Source organism: Amia ocellicauda, chromosome 1 (genome assembly GCF_036373705.1).
Source record: "Amia ocellicauda isolate fAmiCal2 chromosome 1, fAmiCal2.hap1, whole genome shotgun sequence".
NCBI lineage: Eukaryota > Metazoa > Chordata > Actinopteri > Amiiformes > Amiidae > Amia > Amia ocellicauda.
This window is the reverse complement of record NC_089850.1, coordinates 44931464-44950283: the sequence shown is the minus strand read 5'-3', so window position 1 is coordinate 44950283 and position 18820 is coordinate 44931464. Positions and strand designations below refer to the sequence as shown.

The 18820-nt window shown below is 37.8% G+C and overlaps 1 protein-coding gene across 1 annotated transcript in view; it reads left to right on the top strand.

Moving 5' to 3' along the window:
• Positions 1-4800: 4800 nt before the first annotated feature.
• The window catches only part of ppp2r5a (protein phosphatase 2, regulatory subunit B', alpha isoform), a 63872-nt gene continuing 49852 nt past the window's right edge, over positions 4801-18820 (top strand). Inside the window, exon 1 of the mRNA XM_066706481.1 lies at positions 4801-5746. Within this exon, the coding sequence (XP_066562578.1) occupies positions 5599-5746 (148 nt within the window). The 5' untranslated portion in view covers positions 4801-5598. The remainder of the gene's footprint in view (positions 5747-18820) is intronic.

Sequence of the window (18820 nt, the reverse complement as noted above, 5' to 3'; positions counted from 1 at the left end):
TTAATAAATTATCAATCCCATTGGCATTCCCCCCCCCCTCCTGTTTTACCAAACCAAGAGGGTAGTTTTAGTTTTTTAGTTTGTTTGTTTGTGATTAGCATGATGGTTAATGATGATGTGCATTAAGGCAAATCACACCTCCTGGCATTGCTATATCATAGCCTATGCTGGGTAATAAATTCACATTGCAGAACCATGAATTCATTAATAATTCTGTAGGCTTATCTGGCCACAGCATACAAAGATAATCTAGTAAAACATACACAAAAAAATCATCTGCTTTCATGTGTTGTTCTCTGTTTCTAATGATCGTGTTCCATGCAGTGTAAAAATATTGTTTTATGGCATGGGATTCTAAATCTTATAATGGGATTACTTATACAGCAGCACCATGAGTCAGTCTTTGCAAATGCTGAATTTTACAATACTTTAATGCAATTATTGAAGCATGGGCTGAAGTGTCCGTTGGTCAGTCTGGCCCTGTCTGATTTTTAATTTTTTTCTCTGCAACGAATTACTTTATAGATTTATGTGTTTGTTCCTTTTAAATTCCCTGGCTGCTCATTGGTTGGTTATTATAGGGCATAGGATCTGAATCTAATTCTCTTGTCAGTCTGGGCCTTCCTATAACCGACCAAAACCAAGCATCGTTTCCTATTTGTGAACTGTAACAACAAATCACACGTGAAAACATTGTAATATCTATTTTGATTTACCTCACACACCAAGACTACCTCAGGATAATGATCTGTGCCAGCAAATGGCGAATTTGTTTGTTTACCTGTTTCAAATACCAGAGCTCATGAACCCATATGTCAACCGCTTCACTTCATCGAGCAATGGCTTTATTAACAAACCGTGAATTGTGCAGCATCCCGCTGTTCCTTTTGTCTTTCCAAGGCCTGTAAGCAACAGGGGGTTCAAGGTTTGAATTCATACCTCTGGCATTATTTAAATTAATATGGAAGGTACACTTAGTTGTATTTCCTTGTGTTTCTTATATATTTATTTTTGTCTGGCAATCCTGGAATAGCTCACTTAGTATTCGCCAGAACTTCTTCTAATCCCTAGTGGGTCCTTTTTGTTACTTATCTCTTGCTGTGCCAAGGGAAGCGCAGCCAAACTCTGATTACTTGCTCCAGTGTGACAGGATACGTTTGACGGCAAAACAAAGCCTTCAGAGATGAAACAATGCGCCTTGAGGACTGCCTTCTTCCTCTAGTACAGCACTCCTTGCGCGCTCTCTCTGTGCAGCTTACGTCACTGGGCAGCTATCAGCCATCCCTTTCATCAACAATATGGCCGAAGAGAACGCTGTTATTCCAGACAATGTGAAGGCAGTCGGTTTGTTTTTGGGAAGTGCCCCCCCAATGAAAGGCCTCTATTATAGTGATACCTTTATAAACAGACAACATCACAGTATGTCTGGAATCTGTCAGACATTTTACTGTCAAATGTGGGCGTAACACTTGGTAATGATGATGGTAAGCTAAAGTTCTAGGAAATAAATATGGACATGATGTACAACAGGGCAACTCAAGCCAAACGTTACATGTGCAAAGCTGGCTTGGATGTCTCATGACTGAATTCCATCAAAATCTATCTTCCTCAAGGTAACATGTAAAGTGTGCTGCCTATATATGGGGAAGGCAACAGTATGCCAGCCAAAGACTGTGAGTTCTGCTGCCTGGGGAGGATGTAACAAGGGGAAACATGGCTGCACGGATCTGCACTTTTCAACCTGTGATGGAGGCAAGCTGAAAAAACATACAATGTGGCAGCCAGGCACACTGCAGTCACGGGTGCTAGTGTGATTACTGCAATCTTAGTTGAAGGGTGCTGTGTAATTGCAGATGCCAGTACTGGTTAGTTAATCTAATGAAACTAAATTGCTGTACAGTTTAATAGTAATCTAGAATATCAAAATAATAATGGGACATTCTAGTTACTTTATCTTAATCTTGGAGGTGTCAAAGAAGTTTCCGTGTAGCTAGTACCAAGGCCTCGAAGCCACCATTAGTGCCATTACACAGTGTAGCAAGGAAGACAGACATAAAATGGAAGCTGTTTGGAAAACAATTTGCACTAGAGTAGAAGCACTGTGGACTTTTGGGAAGCTTTTTGAGAAATTGCAACTAATGCTGTGCCAATCTAAAGCAGGTTTGGTTTTAGATATTTGCCAACTTTCAAATTCTTCACATCACCAATTCCCATTTCTTTTTTTAATGCACATTTGGTTACTCTCTCGGATGATGTAGGAGTGTATTTTTATTTCACGTCAGTTGTATTTTACAATGTATTATACTGACAACAAGCATATACGCTTCAGTTGCTGTTTTATTATTCTGTGATTTATAGGCTTCTATGATTTTCAGCCTGTTGTTAGAAGATATTTGAGGAACATGGTGGAGCTTATTGCATTGTTCTCTGTGGAATTAAGGAAACAGTAAAGTCATCTGCAGTTCATAACCCTCACTCCCATGTCATAAATTAAATGTATGTCTGATATTCTGGAGTTCCTGAGAAATATAAGTTGATTTACATGACCTGGACTATGCATGAGAGTATTTTCACATTAAGCAAATTTGATGTTACTAGTGAGAACATAATTTATCTGCTCCCCCATAGCAAACCTGTTCTCCTTCTAGCACAGGGGTGGCCAACCCTGTTCCTGGAGAGTCCCAATCCAGCAGGTTTTCCAGGTCTCTCTAAATCATCAATCAATGGATACCTTGAACACAGGGACATTTTACCTAATTAAGACCCACAATTGGTTCAATTAAGTAGTTAATGATTTGGATAGAACACAAACCTGTAGGCTCTGCAGCTCTCCAGGACCAGGGTTAGCCACCCCTCTTCTAGCAGCTCCAGTTCAATGGGGGGATTTTCTGGATCAGCTGATGGTATTCAGAGGCCCCAATATTACCAGTGCTTATGTATAGAAGTTTATATTCATATAGGTTAACACGCGGCAATCTCCCCATAGGACATTGAATACTTAATATTCTTTTGAATTCCTGTGCAAGTCACTATCAGTTTATTTTAGAAAGGTAGTAATTCCATACTTTGTTCAAATGTGCACAGATATAGCATTTCGTCTGAAAACAGTTGTGTTACCATGTTTTCATTTAATATAAATAATTGATTGTTTTCATATCACTTATATTATCCCACTGTTTCTCTGATGTTACTGATGGGTCTTAGGAGGGAAGTAAACACACTGATTAGATTATACTGATTACTTTAAATGTTTCAGGACATGAGGAGTCCAAGGAACTGATTTGCAAAAAGAGAAAGTGTATAAAAGTGCATACTCATGCTTGGTAGACATATACATAAATTATACATTGAATTGATTGAAAAATTGATTGATTGATATATTAATGTGAGTGTGAACAAGAAAAATAAAAGCAGACATAAAGCAGGCAGCTTTCTTCAACAGGACCAATACCTCACTTGTAAGACATGTACAATACAAGGTGTACCACAAGAGAAAACAAATACATGTTGCATTAGAAGTATATCGATTTCTGTTTAAAACAACAACTATCCAATACAGGAAATGTATTTAAATCTGCATTTTTAATTAAATTATCAATCTTGGTTTTATTTTGTGAACAGAATACAATGATGAATAACCGTGCAAAGATTGGCTGCATCACTCACTAAATAAGTAATGCCATGCTGAGACTTTTTCAAATTGAATGATTTCAGTTGGATGTGTTATATGTCACATGTAATTATAAGCAGAAGTACACAGTCATGTCTTTACCAATTATCATCATATGTTTACAAAAATGGAACAATGGGATGCTGCTTGGTACCAAAATAATAATATACACATATCTATTGCTCTTTCCAACTCCACAGACCCAGCAGAAACACAACACCCACATAATTAGAAGACAAAGATGACTGAATATATGAAACCCCAACCCTATCCGTAATCCTACCAAAAACATAATGAGAAAACATGACTGTATTCCATCCACTCCATTATTTTTGCCTCCAGTAAAACTATATTACAAGAGGTAATAATACAAATTTAATATACGCTATCTGCATCTTAACTCAGTACACCCAGTAGAAATGTAATGCCCATATTATTAGAAATTATAGCTGCATATAAATATCTAACCCCATCCCCAGACCCCATTCTAGCAAAAGCTTAAAAGAAAAGCTTAAAGGAAAAATCCCAGCTCCATTAACCAAGCAGAAAAATATATTTCTTAAAATATAAAATTTTGTGGACTTTTTTTCAGAATATAAAAATGTGAAAATCATAAATGTATCCTATTATTATTCAGTGTATGTGGGCATACTTGCACATATATGCAATGTTTAGCCCCAGGGTGATATGACAAGTCCAATATCAGTTTGTGTGACCAGCTGACCACAGGCTTAGCGTCACTTTTGTATTATTATTGTGGATTATTATTTGTGTCAGGGTTATTTGTGCTCATGCACACATCAACCATTTTAACTTCCAATCCCCTTCAATCACAATAGCTCACCGTCTACGATTCTCTACTTCTGGTTGGGTCAACCGCGCTTCATTTACATATTAAGCCCTGCCTCCCACATTGTAATGAACGCTTTCGATTGGTCAGCCTCACCGTTTAAACTTTTAATAGGGTGACTAACTGCCGCTCAAAGCTTAGCCCCGCCCACTTCGTTCAGGGAAGACTGGTTTAACAATGAATTGGATTGGCTGAGCGGCCCGGGCCGGCGCTCAGACCGCCGTGTGTGATTGGACGCTGCGCTTGCCCCTCAAGAGCTGGCTTCGTGACGTCAAGAGCCGAGCCGAGCTGTTTATGGTTGCGAAGGGGAGGTAACGGCGGCGCGTACAGTAGATTTTAGTGATGCATTTTTAATTAATTAATTTAAAAAGTTGAAAGGCATCAGGAAGTCTCGCAAAAGAGGACAAAGTTTATGTGATAACGTGTCTGTGTTTCCAGTATCTTCGAGGCAGGCGCAGGAGGTGAAAATGCCTCGGCTGCTGGAGCCCGTCTGTGTCCACGAACAGCTGCGAGTCGGCGCGGAGACGCGACTGTCAGTGTGAACTAAAGGACATTTGGATTCGCGTTGAAAATGGGGACGGCATGATCTTCTTCATTACAACTCACTGTAAAGTTTGATCCTTTGCACTAGCAGGACATCTTGTTTGAGCCATTTGGAGGTGATGTTATTTTCGAATGGCATTTTTTGTAGCTTAATTATATAGATATTTTTTAACAAACAAACTTTAACAACCTGTAGGCAGTGCCCCTCATGATGCGCCCTATTTCTTGCACTTTTACACCATCTAGATGTGTTGGGTTCATGTGAGGAAAGGCCAGAAATGAGCCGCAGCTCCTACAATTTATTATCCTATTTTTTTTAAGTGCAGCGTTTTGTTTTGAATGCAACCTTTCTAATGGGACCTGCTGACGAAGGATTAAAAAGCGATTTAATTTCTTTAAAATAAAAATAATTGAAGATCCGGTGGACTTCTCTTTATGTTTTTCACGGATGGTTCATGGTGGTCGGAGATTTTTGTACGATCACCTCGAGTGGATATACTACTACTACTATTAAAGCGTTTTTAATTGCACCAAGATGTCGGTTATCTCTGCGGCGGAGAAAGTGGACGGGTTCACCCGCAAGTCGATGCGAAAAGCCCAGAAACAGAAGCGGTCGCAGGGCTCGTCCCAGTTCCGGACCCAGAGCAGCCTGGTGGAGCTGTCTCCCCTGCCGCAGCTCAAAGGTAAGAGCGGTGCCCACATGCGATATAGTCCCGCTGTTTAAAGCAGGGGTCGCAAATGATTCACGAAGCAGCAGCAGAAACCCTGCCTCACATTAGTGTAACATACGTGTATCATGACCCCAGCACTGTCATAATCACCACATCCTAAGATCGCAAACATGAACACGTGTAGACTGTGGCATCGATGCATTGGAAGCCAGAAATCGGACATATTGTAACATTTTTCACACACGGTAGCTACATAGTATAAGCGGCGTCTGTCATGGATTCAGTGACATTGACAGTTGCTTTGAATGAATGTGTTGTATTGATTGTGTGTGTGTGGAAATCGTCTGGCGTACAAATATATTTAAAAATGAAAGTCATAGCTGCTCCCGTTGTGTACCATAACAAGTCCTGGCCAAATTAGCTCAGCTCTTCAGTAATGAGTTTAGTTGAGATGATGCCGTGTAAATTATAATCTCACCAAACCTGTCCTCCTAATGCAGTCTGTACATTGCTATACGTGAAGATGGCAAGTTGAATAGTTAACTTGCAACCCAGTTTGCTGTGGTTTTTTTTTAATTTTGTACCACAGTCTTGGGCTAAAGTTACATTCTTATCTAAACTGCTGTCATCTTTTCTCATTATACCTGTGCTTCGTTTTGATGCAAACAAAATCGTATTTCGCTTTTGCTTCACCTAGCATGTAGAGTTGAAAGTTGAGTTGATGATATTTGCATTAAAAACACCTAAAACGTGTATTCTCTTAATAATCATGTATTCACAGCACCGATGACTTTTCTCCTGGAGATTACAAAATTTAATTGTGCTGGTTAGGCACACGTTGAGGAAGGACATTTGAAGGATTTCTATAGACCGGCCAGATGTGATCAGATGTGCGCTTTTGTATTTTGGTCGCTTTGGTTGGAGTTCATAGAAGCATCAGCATCTCATTGCTGTACTTAAAAGTAGGTGGGCCTTGTTTTGATTAGGTTAGATTTGGTTGCAGATTCGCCTATCTTTGTATTAGTATTTTGTATTATTTGTGGTTTGAAAAAAGCTGAGGAAACTGCCTTAGCTTAAGATGTGCAAAAGAAAAGGTAATCTGATGTTTTCTTCTTCCCAACTGTTGCTTTTTTATTTCGCTGAGATTGTAGTAATTAGTTTTGCAAATGGAAGTCCTTTGCCTTATCCATTTTATCTGAAGTGTAGATGAATTCATTAATAACATGTCCGTGAAGTCTTTCAGCTGTCCCTTTGAATCTGAATTTCACAGTTTGAAAGCTAGTGTTTGGCACATAAAGTGAGAAGCATGAAATATCCAGCAATTCACCAGCCGGCAGCTTGCAAAATTGTGGAATGGTCTGACCTGCTGTGCAGTGGCAGTCTAGTTTCCAACTGTGCTGTGTTGTTTTTAAGGTATGCTACCTGTATTTGAACATGATGTTTGTGGTCTGTATAAAATGTATGTTTGTATACAAAACTGACAGGTCACCTTTACTTTAAATTTCAGTTTTTTTGTGACCTTATGTCTTCGTCAACCTTAAATAAAGCATTAAATAAATCTGATATGGACAAACAGTGTAGGACCTGATATTTAGGCCCTATCTAATTAACTAATTACGTCTACCCCCCCCCCCCCCATTAATGCTAATTGCATTGCATCACTGTTCTCAAAGTAGATGAACCAATGGACTCTTTTGAAATTGTAATTGGCAAATTTAGCGGGTTCAGAAAAAGTGTTGTTGTATCATCTTATGCTTTGTCATAATGGTTACAGAGAGGACTCCAAGAATCTACAGTTTAACCCAGATATGATTTCTGTATTTTTCTGTATTGCAATGTAGGTTAACCCAGCCTGCAGATGTTGCAGACAGAAACAACTTATTATTTCATTATGAAAGGATGTGGTGTCATGGGAAAACATAAAATTAAAACTGAAACTGTGGGTAGCAACACATTTTTAATATCACATGTGATTGAATATGTATTAAGTGGTAGTTGGGTACAAAGGTTTACAAACTCTTTCCTAATACAGGAAACAAAAAAATCATACATCTGTGTGAGAAATTCAGACAATGAAGGAATATCGACATACTTCAATTACATAAATGTTTTAATAAGTTAATGACTGTAACAAATCATATTTTGAATGTTTTATGTGCATGATGATGATGATTGAGGTAGTCATTTGTTCCTTTAAGGTTGGTTTTACATTACCAATAAAAATGTTGCATGTAAGCAGTGGGCAAATGGAAGAATATTATGTCAATTAGTGTCAAATCAGCCTATTATTTGAAGCCCACAAGTCATGAACAGAAATTAAACTTAAAAATAAAATAATTAGCCTTAGCCATGGCCATTACATACTCAGTGCAGAAGGAGAAACCTGCTGATGCTTTCCTGTGTAAAATGTCTGTTCAGATTCAAAGAGGTATTTCATGGCATTGTTGTTTTTTTTTTTTTATGTATAAATGTCTTAACACAACCAGCCCTTGCCTTGGAGCCTGTCAGTGGGTAGACATATCCTGTATGACTGAGATGACTGTTCAATTTGGGAAACACAGAAGGATGTTGCTTTGCACTTTTTTTGTCCTACTAAATTAGAGAACCCTTCTGGACAAGATCTGTTTTCTAAAGCCCGTTTTTCTTTGGCAAACATATTCCTAGAATCCCTCTTTTAAAACAGTTTAACGTTCAACAAGGTAATAGACTACTGCACACATGGGTGGAGCATTTTATCATGAAAGGTCATTCCCCAAAAAAGCAGTGAAATGTCTTGGGGATCCTGCTTGATCCCGAGTTGTGACCACATTTGTCTGGCCTTGGAATCTGACCTGTGTAGAAAATGAGTGTTCAAAGGGCTTAAGCTGTTAACTACTTAAATGGGGAATTTTCGGGTAATCAGGTCAAGTAAAAAGCGTACTGTATTAGTGGAAATACGTCTACTGTTAGTGAAAGCCTGTACTTTAGATAATGTGTATATTTACTGTGGACCAGACGTAATCTCACATTTTCAGGATTAAAAGCAGTGATTCAGAGCAGAGAAACCCAGCGTTGCAATGTGGTAGCTCCAACACTTTCTTCGGATTTTTGTGATGCAGTGTCCTGTAGGGAAAGCTGACAAATGGAAAATCAAAGCTATTGTTCAAACCCCCTATTTACCATTAGATAGAGCTAACACACTGCTGTTGTTCACCTTTGTTTTTCACTAAGTGCAGCCCGTACATCGGAGACGCTGAACGGTAAATAAAATAGTTTCTGATACCGAATGAGGCAAATAACGCATCCCTTCATCAGCTCAGGAGACACATTATTCCCTTAACTCTCTCATCCTTTTGTTATCCCTCTTCACATAGGTGATGGACCTTACCACACAATGAGGTTCTGTTGCTGTGCATGTGACATCCGTAAAATGACGACTCCGATTCTCAGAGCAGAGAATCATTGTTCTTATGTCCCTGGTTAATCATTTTTACCTTTTGTTTCCAGCCACATATAATATAAGGAAACATTACTGAACAGATGACTGGTAAGGTAGCAGTACTGTAGAAGTAACAAATGGGGATGTTAAACATTGACAACAGTTTCAATAGGTTCTTTTTAGTCCCCCTTTTCAGAAAACTCATGGGTGTATGATGAGCCTCTGAACAGTTTCAACATTCAAGACAAAATGGGACTTGTTACAAAATGGGCCCCCCCTTTAATGATAGGTCTAATAATAATATTATTATTAATAATAATAATGTTAAGAAGAGCATGCTACCTGTGCATGTATTAATGGATGTAATGTTATTAACCTGAATAATACATACATCATAGAGAGAAGGGCAGGAAGGTGCTGCAGACATTTCCATATGTAAATCATTGCAAACTGAATTCGAGAATGTGGAAGAGTAAACAAGCAAGACAGGGTCTGGAGAGAAACAAAACTGAAGCATAACATATTGTGTGTGTGTGCCTTTAAAAGTATTTCTATTGAGCCTCTGTCCACGTCACATCCCATGCATGCTTGAACATGCAAGGTGTAATAGAAGGTTCATTCCTCTGACGTTAATGTCGAGGTCATTAAAAAAGAAAAAAGTAAAGCCTTACGTACCCTTGGCAGCTTAGAAAATAATATTGACGACTACAGATGTGACACAAGCAAAATCAAAATGAGCTTAAAGCATTGGGAGTTAGACTTTGCGTCCGAGGGCTTTTTGTTTTCACATAAGTAGTGATGAGGTTTGGATGTCAGGTTTCCCTGGCCTAGTACAAGTTAAAGAATGCTCATTTCATGGGTACGGCTGCTGCTTTCATGCTGTATACCACCAGTTGCTTTGAATACGATTGATTCAGTGTATGGCTCATTGAGACAGGGGTGCATTTGTTTTGCGAAATTGCTGACACATAAATCAGATATTTCTTGTCATCAGGGCTTTAACTGTATAAAGAGAACAATCCACATGAGGAAAATGTTAATCAAAATCGGAAACAAGTTGTCTTGATTGGTTGCTCTGTACACATTGTTGCCTCTCGTCTTGGGTCATATCTTTCCCAATCAGATGGGTCTTTGACCATGCTGCAGCTAATTTGTCTCAAAGAAATGCTATTTTATAGTTTTTGTGTTTGGTAAAGTGCACAACAGTGCAGGTTTCTACTGATAACATTTTCTTTGCAGTCAGTCAGTAAACATTAAATACAGTCCACGTACATCTATTTTAATTTGTACCTGCTGTATTGTAGTGACTAATGTTTACACATACTACAGTACATCCAATCTGTCTTTTGGCATTATCTTCTTACTTGTTGTGAGCTGATTCATCACATGGATACTCAACTTCCTACTCAGACAGCTTTGCTCTCACAAGGTTACATGGCACCATTTAAGATGATCTGATTGAACACAAACTACATAACATGTATACAATTTATTGATCAGATTACTGGTATAATACTGTAATGATTAGATGGAATTAGTGTTAATAATAAAGCAATATATTCTTTGCTGGAATGTGTTTTTCTTTCTAACAGTTTAAGGATGACCTATGAAATACTCAAGAATGAATGTTTTCTAATAGTTTATTTTCATCAATTATACAATTGTATGATAAAAGAGGATATATAATACAATACTGTGCTTCGTACATTCAATTGTAAGATATACTGAATGCAAGGGCTTGCTGTAAGACTAGGTCATACAGGGGAGACGCCACTTAGAGAGAATGAAACAGATTTTGACTTGTGGGAATTGGAAATGTACTTTTCACGTTCAGTCACGTGTAGATTACAGGTCGTTAACATACTTCTTGAGTACCAGTTGAGATCTGTGCTTCACTCAACATGTCTGCACATGTCTAACTTTTCAAGCTGGATAACTAAACAAGCTGGATAAATGCAGCCATAGAGATGAATGCAGGTTGAAGTCTTGACAGTTAAAAAGTTAATATGTAACTTCAACTTAATCATTTTTAATTGAATTTGTCACGTCACGGTGCCTGATATTCATTGCTGTATACTGATGAGTTCAGAAAATAACATTTACGTAGACTAATGATTGAAATTATGGGTCTCCAAACTGCATTAATGCAACAGTGTGATCCAATGAAAGGTCCGAAAGTTAATGAATGAGTAGTTTACACATGAAACCAGGTGACTGAGGGGCCTGGGAATTTTGTCTGTGTCTTGAGGCAGGGTTGAGGACAATTCCAGTATTCCATTCCAAATCCTTTTTCAGTTCAATTCAAATTCCAATACAGTTATATCAATGGCAAAAATAATTACAATTGGGTCTGAAAAGGCAAAGGGAGATTGATCCCAACCCTGTTGTGTGCTCACCTTTGGAATTTGCTGGTTATGACAGTTTTGTTTTTGCACAGAGTGGAAGTACGGTGGGTGGCTGTGTGCGAGGCAGTCCTCAGGTGTTCTGAGCATGCTGTCAGCGGTGGCTGTGCACCCGGCTTCTCGCGTTCAAAGCAGGGCCAGCAGACCGTTTTGACAGATGAAGCAAATTTTACATTATCTAGACTAGAGAGTATAGAGGTTGAAAAGCCTGTTTGGTTACACATGTAGAAGTTCTGCTTTAGTAGCCTACTGTTAATTTAAACTTGCAATTTCTACAAAATCCTTATAATGCTCTTTGATGCAGCAAATTCTGTCTGTTTTAGAGAGCGTATCTCTATTACATTTTGAAAAGTAAGTTGATCTCTATGGAATGCCATTTAAGTCAATATTAAATATATAAATATGACTATGAAATAAAAAAAGAGATCAATAAGGGCCAAAATATTATCCGCCGATAAACCATGTTGATCAATTTTATGGTATCTCGGAGCCCACCGATGTCTTCCATATTGTCTGCAAAACAGCTTGCATATAGATTCAGTGCTGTTCTGGTGCTGTTGCTTTGGTCTGAATCTGTGAGAGAACCACACCTCATTCATTTGAATATACCAGATGGAAATGTGCCATTATGAAATAAAAGTCCCTTGAAATGAATAAATGTGGCATTATGAAATAAAAGTCCCATGAAACAAATAAAAGTAGTCCTTTGAAAAACATAATTTTGAAAAAAAAAAAAAATTATATATTGACTATTTATATTTACATTTATTTATATATGTATTTATTGCCTCATTTATTTATTTAAGGATTTATTTCATAGCCATATGTATTTATTTAATATTGACTTTAAATGGCATTCCATAGATCTCAAGGTCTCTTATTCATCTATTTAAACTGGCAATTTATTTATAAAACAACCTCTTTCAGTGTATTGACCTTTCTTCTGAATGGCCTTTATTTACGTTGCAGAAAAGCATGAATCACTGTCTTTCCAGTATCTTGCTCTGAACCACAATCTCTGACTTGAATTGATGAAGGTACTATTTCCAGTGTTTGCTGCAGTTGAGTTTGTTGTTGTGGTCACATTACTGATTGCCAAGAGGATTGTTTTTCAGTACATAGCTGAGAACTGAGATTGAATAGGTCATTAACACTAATTGAATGGCATATTCGGCGTTGTGCTGGGAAGAAGAAAAGCTTCAGAATCTAAAATCTACATTTATTCAAGGATTATATTATTTTTTAATTGTGCTTTTAACATGAATATTGAGAATCAAATGCTATTTATTTGTCATTAGAAAGATAAAGAATAAGAAGAATACGCAAGAATATAACAGGTGTGAATATCTTCTGGATTCCTCTCATTAAAACGCTGCAGGATATAGCCTATATTTAACTATGGCTCTGATATCCCAATATCTGTACCAATATATAAGCTGTGGTGATGTTTATCAATTAAAAAAAAAAAATAAAGTCTTCAGTTGAGTTTTTCTTTTTTTAATGTGAGTACTCTCATACAAAGTTCAGTATTCTCCTCTGCTTGAGTTTGCTTATGAAATTGGAAATGGTTCCTACTATGTATGTAGGAAAGATCTGTCAGTCATTTTATTTTACATCACCAGGCCAACTGTCTTATTTATGTCATATATTTATGATTTGGTTCACTATGAAACAAGCTGAAGTCCACCAAAACGACTTGGTGAATTGACTAATATTGTTATGTACTTCAAGGGTTAAGTGTAAATTACAGGGGTTGATTTGCAATCACATGAGTCCACTGTACCAGGCCTAGAGCACTGTCTGAAGCTATTAATGCATCGTTCTGTGGCTACATTCTGTACACAGGGATGATTGTTGGCGTCGCAGTGCGCTCACTTGAGTATTTTTTGGTTGGTCATGCAGCTCATGCTGCATTATTGGGCCGTGTACTGCTGCATAGCTCATGAATGCTGTTTTTTATGACCCGAAAATCACATACCTAAAGTCTGGTGCCCCACAGACACGCCTGTCATCATTTTGCTTTTCAAATGCCTTGTCAAGTTTAGATGGTAACGTGCTGGTATGAATGCAGAATGTGGGAAAAAAAATTACTTCTGTCAATGTTTCTTTTAACCTGCTTCATAGTTTATAGCAGTGATCTCTTAAGGTTTGACCCTTAACATGTGTATCCATAATATCAAATCAAAATCAGAATGCACTCATTCTGATTCAGTAGAAGAATGCATGTTGTTGAACTGTATAATATAGGCCTAACAATATTGCTTTATCTGTTTGAGTAGCTTTTTAAATTTGTATTGTTGTTTTTGCATCCTAGTACTTTCAATGTCATTACTAGAAAGAGGAATATGCCGACTCTTCCTGCATGTTGTCGCTAGACCTGTTGAGTACTGAAAGACAATGTGTCCACACGATTTTTCTTAAAAGCTTAAAAGTCTTAGGATCAATTACCCGATGTTTATGAGGCTTTTCCCCATCCTTCTTTGGATTGATTTTCCAGCCTGAAACACCTTTTGGAACTGGCTCAGTGACGTCTTCTACTTTGCCTTCACTGCTGTGGGATTTATCTTGTTTCCCACCAGTATACAGGTCTAAAACAAATCACTGTTGTCTGTGCTGTAGTTGACTTCATGCGATTAGGCCCATCTCTGTAAATGCCTGTTTCCCCTCTCTGAAATAAACACATCTGGGTCAACTGTCAGTGGTTTCCTTTTCATAACTGTTAATTTTGTAATTAAATCAATTCAATTACCGAAGCCTACCTTCCACATACAGTACATACTTATTGATTTGCTAGCATGCCCCAAATTCAGCATTAGCAGTGGCTTCCGATGTTGTTTCTCTCGCATAATGCAACTGGAACAAATTAACTGGTTTGGATGATTAACTCTGAGTTTCCTGAGAAGTGTTTTATTATTAGTTATATTATCAGTTATTATTTAATTTCCACTTGTGGCTCATAGTTTGCATAGAGGAATAAGGCACGGGTTTTTGACTGGGTTTTCTGACTGGATTGCTTTTTGCTGAGCAGACTGGTCACGTTTCTGTCTTCCAAGAAACACTGACAAATAACTCAAGTCCTCGTTAGCATTAATTTATATCGCCTGCATTCTTATATAGAAACATGTCTGGCATGAAATTATTAAATGAGATCTTGCCTGCAGTGTTGGCCATAGAGAATGTATTATTGTGAGGCCGATGTGTTACGGAGAGCTCTCACAACACTGTCTGCAGCTGGTTTATTGATACTGTTTTAGAGGACGTGTGTTGGGATGACATTAAAGACAATGTGAACCGTTCAAGGCATCCCTGGGAGTATGGAAGTTATTGACTCATCCTAATATAGCCAGTGAGAAAACATGGTGTTTTTGCAGCAGCTCTATGGGCCTGTGGAATGGGGAGCTGCATACATTGTGGTCTTACATGGCATTAAGATTGTGAAGGTATAATTTTTCAGTAAGGGAAGAACATCTTCTGGTCTGATTTATACCCGGGTGAATTTAAATCAGGACACAGACTGACCCAATGTGGCCACCAAGCTCAGGATATTTTTCTTTCCGTGTTGTCAGCTGGCAGTGTCTTGGGAAATTCTGAGGTGTGATTTCCTGAGGGGTGTGGGGGGTAGGACCTCTGGACCTATTAATTTGGATTTATAGTTTATTACAATCAACTAAACTATATAGAAAAGTGTAAGTGCCACTGGAAAAGCATAACCCTTCATTGCTGATTTTTCCATTACTGTACAAACTTTGAAGTGGATAAATACCTTGGATGTGATGGCACTTGCATGAACAATGTTACACCCCTACTACAGGTCCTGACGTTATTTGTGTTTTAAGTTATACCTTCAGGACATATGCCATTATTTGTGTGTTTTTTTTTTTTGTCCAAGTTTTACTTAGGAGTTCACTAAATTACTGTTGTTGGCTCTTTTTAGGGCTAATATATGAATACAATATATGGCAAAGAAGGTCTATGTTTCCATATTATTACATCTGCAGGAAACCTCCATAAGCAAGGCCCCTGCTCAGTGTGCTCTGGGTCAGGTCAGGAAACCTGAGGAGCAGAGATTCTTTATCTTTGCCAGATTGTTCCAGCACACAGTGAGCTAGAAACATGTTGTGTTCTTCTTTCTCCTGCCGACCAGCTGTGTCCCCTTGTTCTGACATGCGGCCAATTTGTGCGAACATCCTCCTCAGGTGAATTCCTGTTCTCCCACTACTTGTTCACTTGACATTGTCTATGGTGGTTGGAAGTTTGAATTGAAGAAAGATATATTCACTGCTGGTCAAAGTGAAAGGAAATGTGTAAATCATAACTGAAATCCTACTGAGAAAGGAAAGATAAACTATACAACAGTTGGCTAAGCACAGAAATGTATTATTTTCAAAAGCACAGCACTGATGTTTTGCTGGCATTCTACCTCAGTTACTCCTATGAAACTATTAGGCTTCCCCTCGTTAAGGAGTGACAAAGTCTCCTCTCGGTCAGCAGGCTCCAGATGACTTTCAGATACCGAACTTTTCAAGATGAGGGAGGAAGACAATTCAAAATTGAGCTGTCTGCATTTCATCGAGTGTTTAAAATGGAAAAATAAATTTGGTTTTGGCAAAAAAATGTAATCGTTCCAAAAATCTTAAATTCCACAGACAAATTCATAACCCTTCAGCTCCAAGCTATTGCCACTGAATGCTCCCACTGTCTTTTTGCTTTAGCCCCAGACTATTCCAAAAAAAAAATGCCAGTATGGTTGGACTGTGTGTAGCCTTACTTAAATGGCCATAAGCAATGCTTCAGTGCATGACAAATCCAACTTCAAATCTCTGCCAAAAATCCAAAGTGTTTTGCTTTATTCTAGTTGATCTCAGCCATCTGAAAATGTCTTTGGGTGTTTTATTTTTTTTATTTTTTTAATCCTCCCTATGCGAGTCATTTCAACCTAAACATGGTTAAAAAAAAGCAAAAAAGCAAAATGTCAATTTCAGAAGATTTCTCTTAAGCAAAAAAGTTTTTTTTTTTTTTTTTAACTTGGAAGATTGGTCCATTAGGTTCTTGCACCATTACTACAGTTTTTGCACCCAAAAGTACTGGGCTGAAGTTCAAATAAAATGAAAGGAGAGTTAGGTGCTCATTACAAGGCCTGTTGATCTAACATTCAAACAAGCTGCTTTTCATGATGGCAACATCCAAGTTGAGCCTTAGGTATATTTTCTAGTCAAGGTCAATGTTTTTTTTTTTTTTGCATTAAGATGACCTTTGTCACATCACAGAATGAAAGGGATTTTTTTCTTTAAACAGATAAACTAAAAATAATAATAAAAAGCACAAACATTTCTGAAGTCATTGAGTTGGAAGAAAGCACAGGATCTGAGACAGGCTGGATGGTGTGGACTGACCCTTTAGTGATGTTATTGCACAGTGTACCAAAATATATTTCAGGAATAAAATATTCAAAGACTGTTGCTTTATGCTGTCACCTGTTAGATCATTTAAAGCATTGTGTATTTTTTTGTTTTTTTCTTTCCCTTGAATCAAAATATTGGCTCATCATCTGCTGCTGTTGTATCATCAGAATAACTTTATATGGTAAATGGCTTAATTATGCCTATTCATCATTCAGGAATGGGAAAAGTTCATTTTAATTTGTATTTTTTTAATAATCCTGTAAGATTTTCCAGTCCTGCCAAAGTTAATATTGATACGGATCCCGGGAATGGACATAAAATACCTCATGGGAACAATTCAGTATCTTGTGCACATGATTTAATTGTCACGTGATCATATGAGATCTAGGTGTTGTAGTTCTTCCTCATACGCCAGCATGGAGCGCATGCATAGGAATGTATTTCTATTTTTTCTCTTATGTCCCTTCTCGGGCTCTGTATGTTGAGGAGCTCGAGAGCACATTGGTGCCTTTGTGTCCTCTGTGTTATAGAAAACATCACTCTGTATTATACTTCTTATCAGCTTCTACACTTTCAATGCCAAACACTAAAAGGTGTTGTGCTCTAGTTGTTATTATTTTATTTATTTATTTATTTATTTATTTATTTATTTATTTATTTATTTATTTATTTCCAAGGCAACTTACAAAACTAGTGGCTGTACAGTACAATATTAATACACCTTGGTGAACACACTGCTTTTGTATGTTTGTCCAGGAATGGCAGAAATTAGGTCTGTTCTAGCTAGTTGGTCATTATTTTCCTAAGCTCCTGTACATGACCCTTGCTGAGTCAGCACATGACTGTCAATACTGTTGCTGTTGTAGTTAATCCTGAGCCCCATAATCTACTCTTAAGCAGCATTAACTTTACATTTAATTGTATTGTGCAATTCGTGTGCATATGGAAGTAACATGTTGTTCTGTAAATAATGTAAAGGTTGGCAAAGGTTAATTCAGTAACATCACACAAATATATCATGTTGTCTTAATGAGAGTTTGAACAGCTAATTAAGACATCTCCAAAGTGTAATTAATTAAGTTATAAGACACTTGGCACTGCTCTCAAAGGGAGGTGCAAGTTATAAGTTTCTGGGTACCATTGTACTGTGCACTGGGTATGGCTCTTTTCTTAGCTTTTCAGGACACAAAGAGATTTAAACCTTTGTAGCAAAATGGAGGCAGGCAACTGCCCCGCCTGGAGGCTGGCTGAGTCTGATACAGGACTTTGTTTTGTTTTGCTGACCAAAGCCGAGTAATATATGTTTTTCATCATCTTCCTTGAGATTTCACTTTCAAGTATTATATATAGATTTTTCATTTCAAGAATGCCATGGCATGACAAGGACTGGAAATGGATTTCATGGCTGCTTTCATCCCTGCTGTGTCTTTTACATTCATATGGCTTCCTCCTTGAAAAATTGCATCCAAGCCGTACATCCCTTTGGGAGTAGAGTACATGATACGCATTCTATATTTACCAGGTTGTGATTCCTCCTTCATAATACCCCACTATGTGTCTCCTGCTACATAATTCATAGTGTTTGATGAAAATCCTGACTCCTGCCTTAAGCCAGTGAGGTCCTCAACTGGTTTCTCCACCAATATGGTGCTGCAATGCACAAACACAGATACTTATTCACTCCCTCACATTCTCGGAGTCATTCAGGGAGGGTTGCAATTTATAACGACTCTTGAGTTCTTTGCAAGAAACATCTGTGGTAAATGTGAGCTGCTAAAACATCAGTTAAAAAGAATGGGATATTATGTGTTTTTTAAATATTTAATCGGGGGGAAGTTAATGTTGTGAATGAGTTGATTTAACT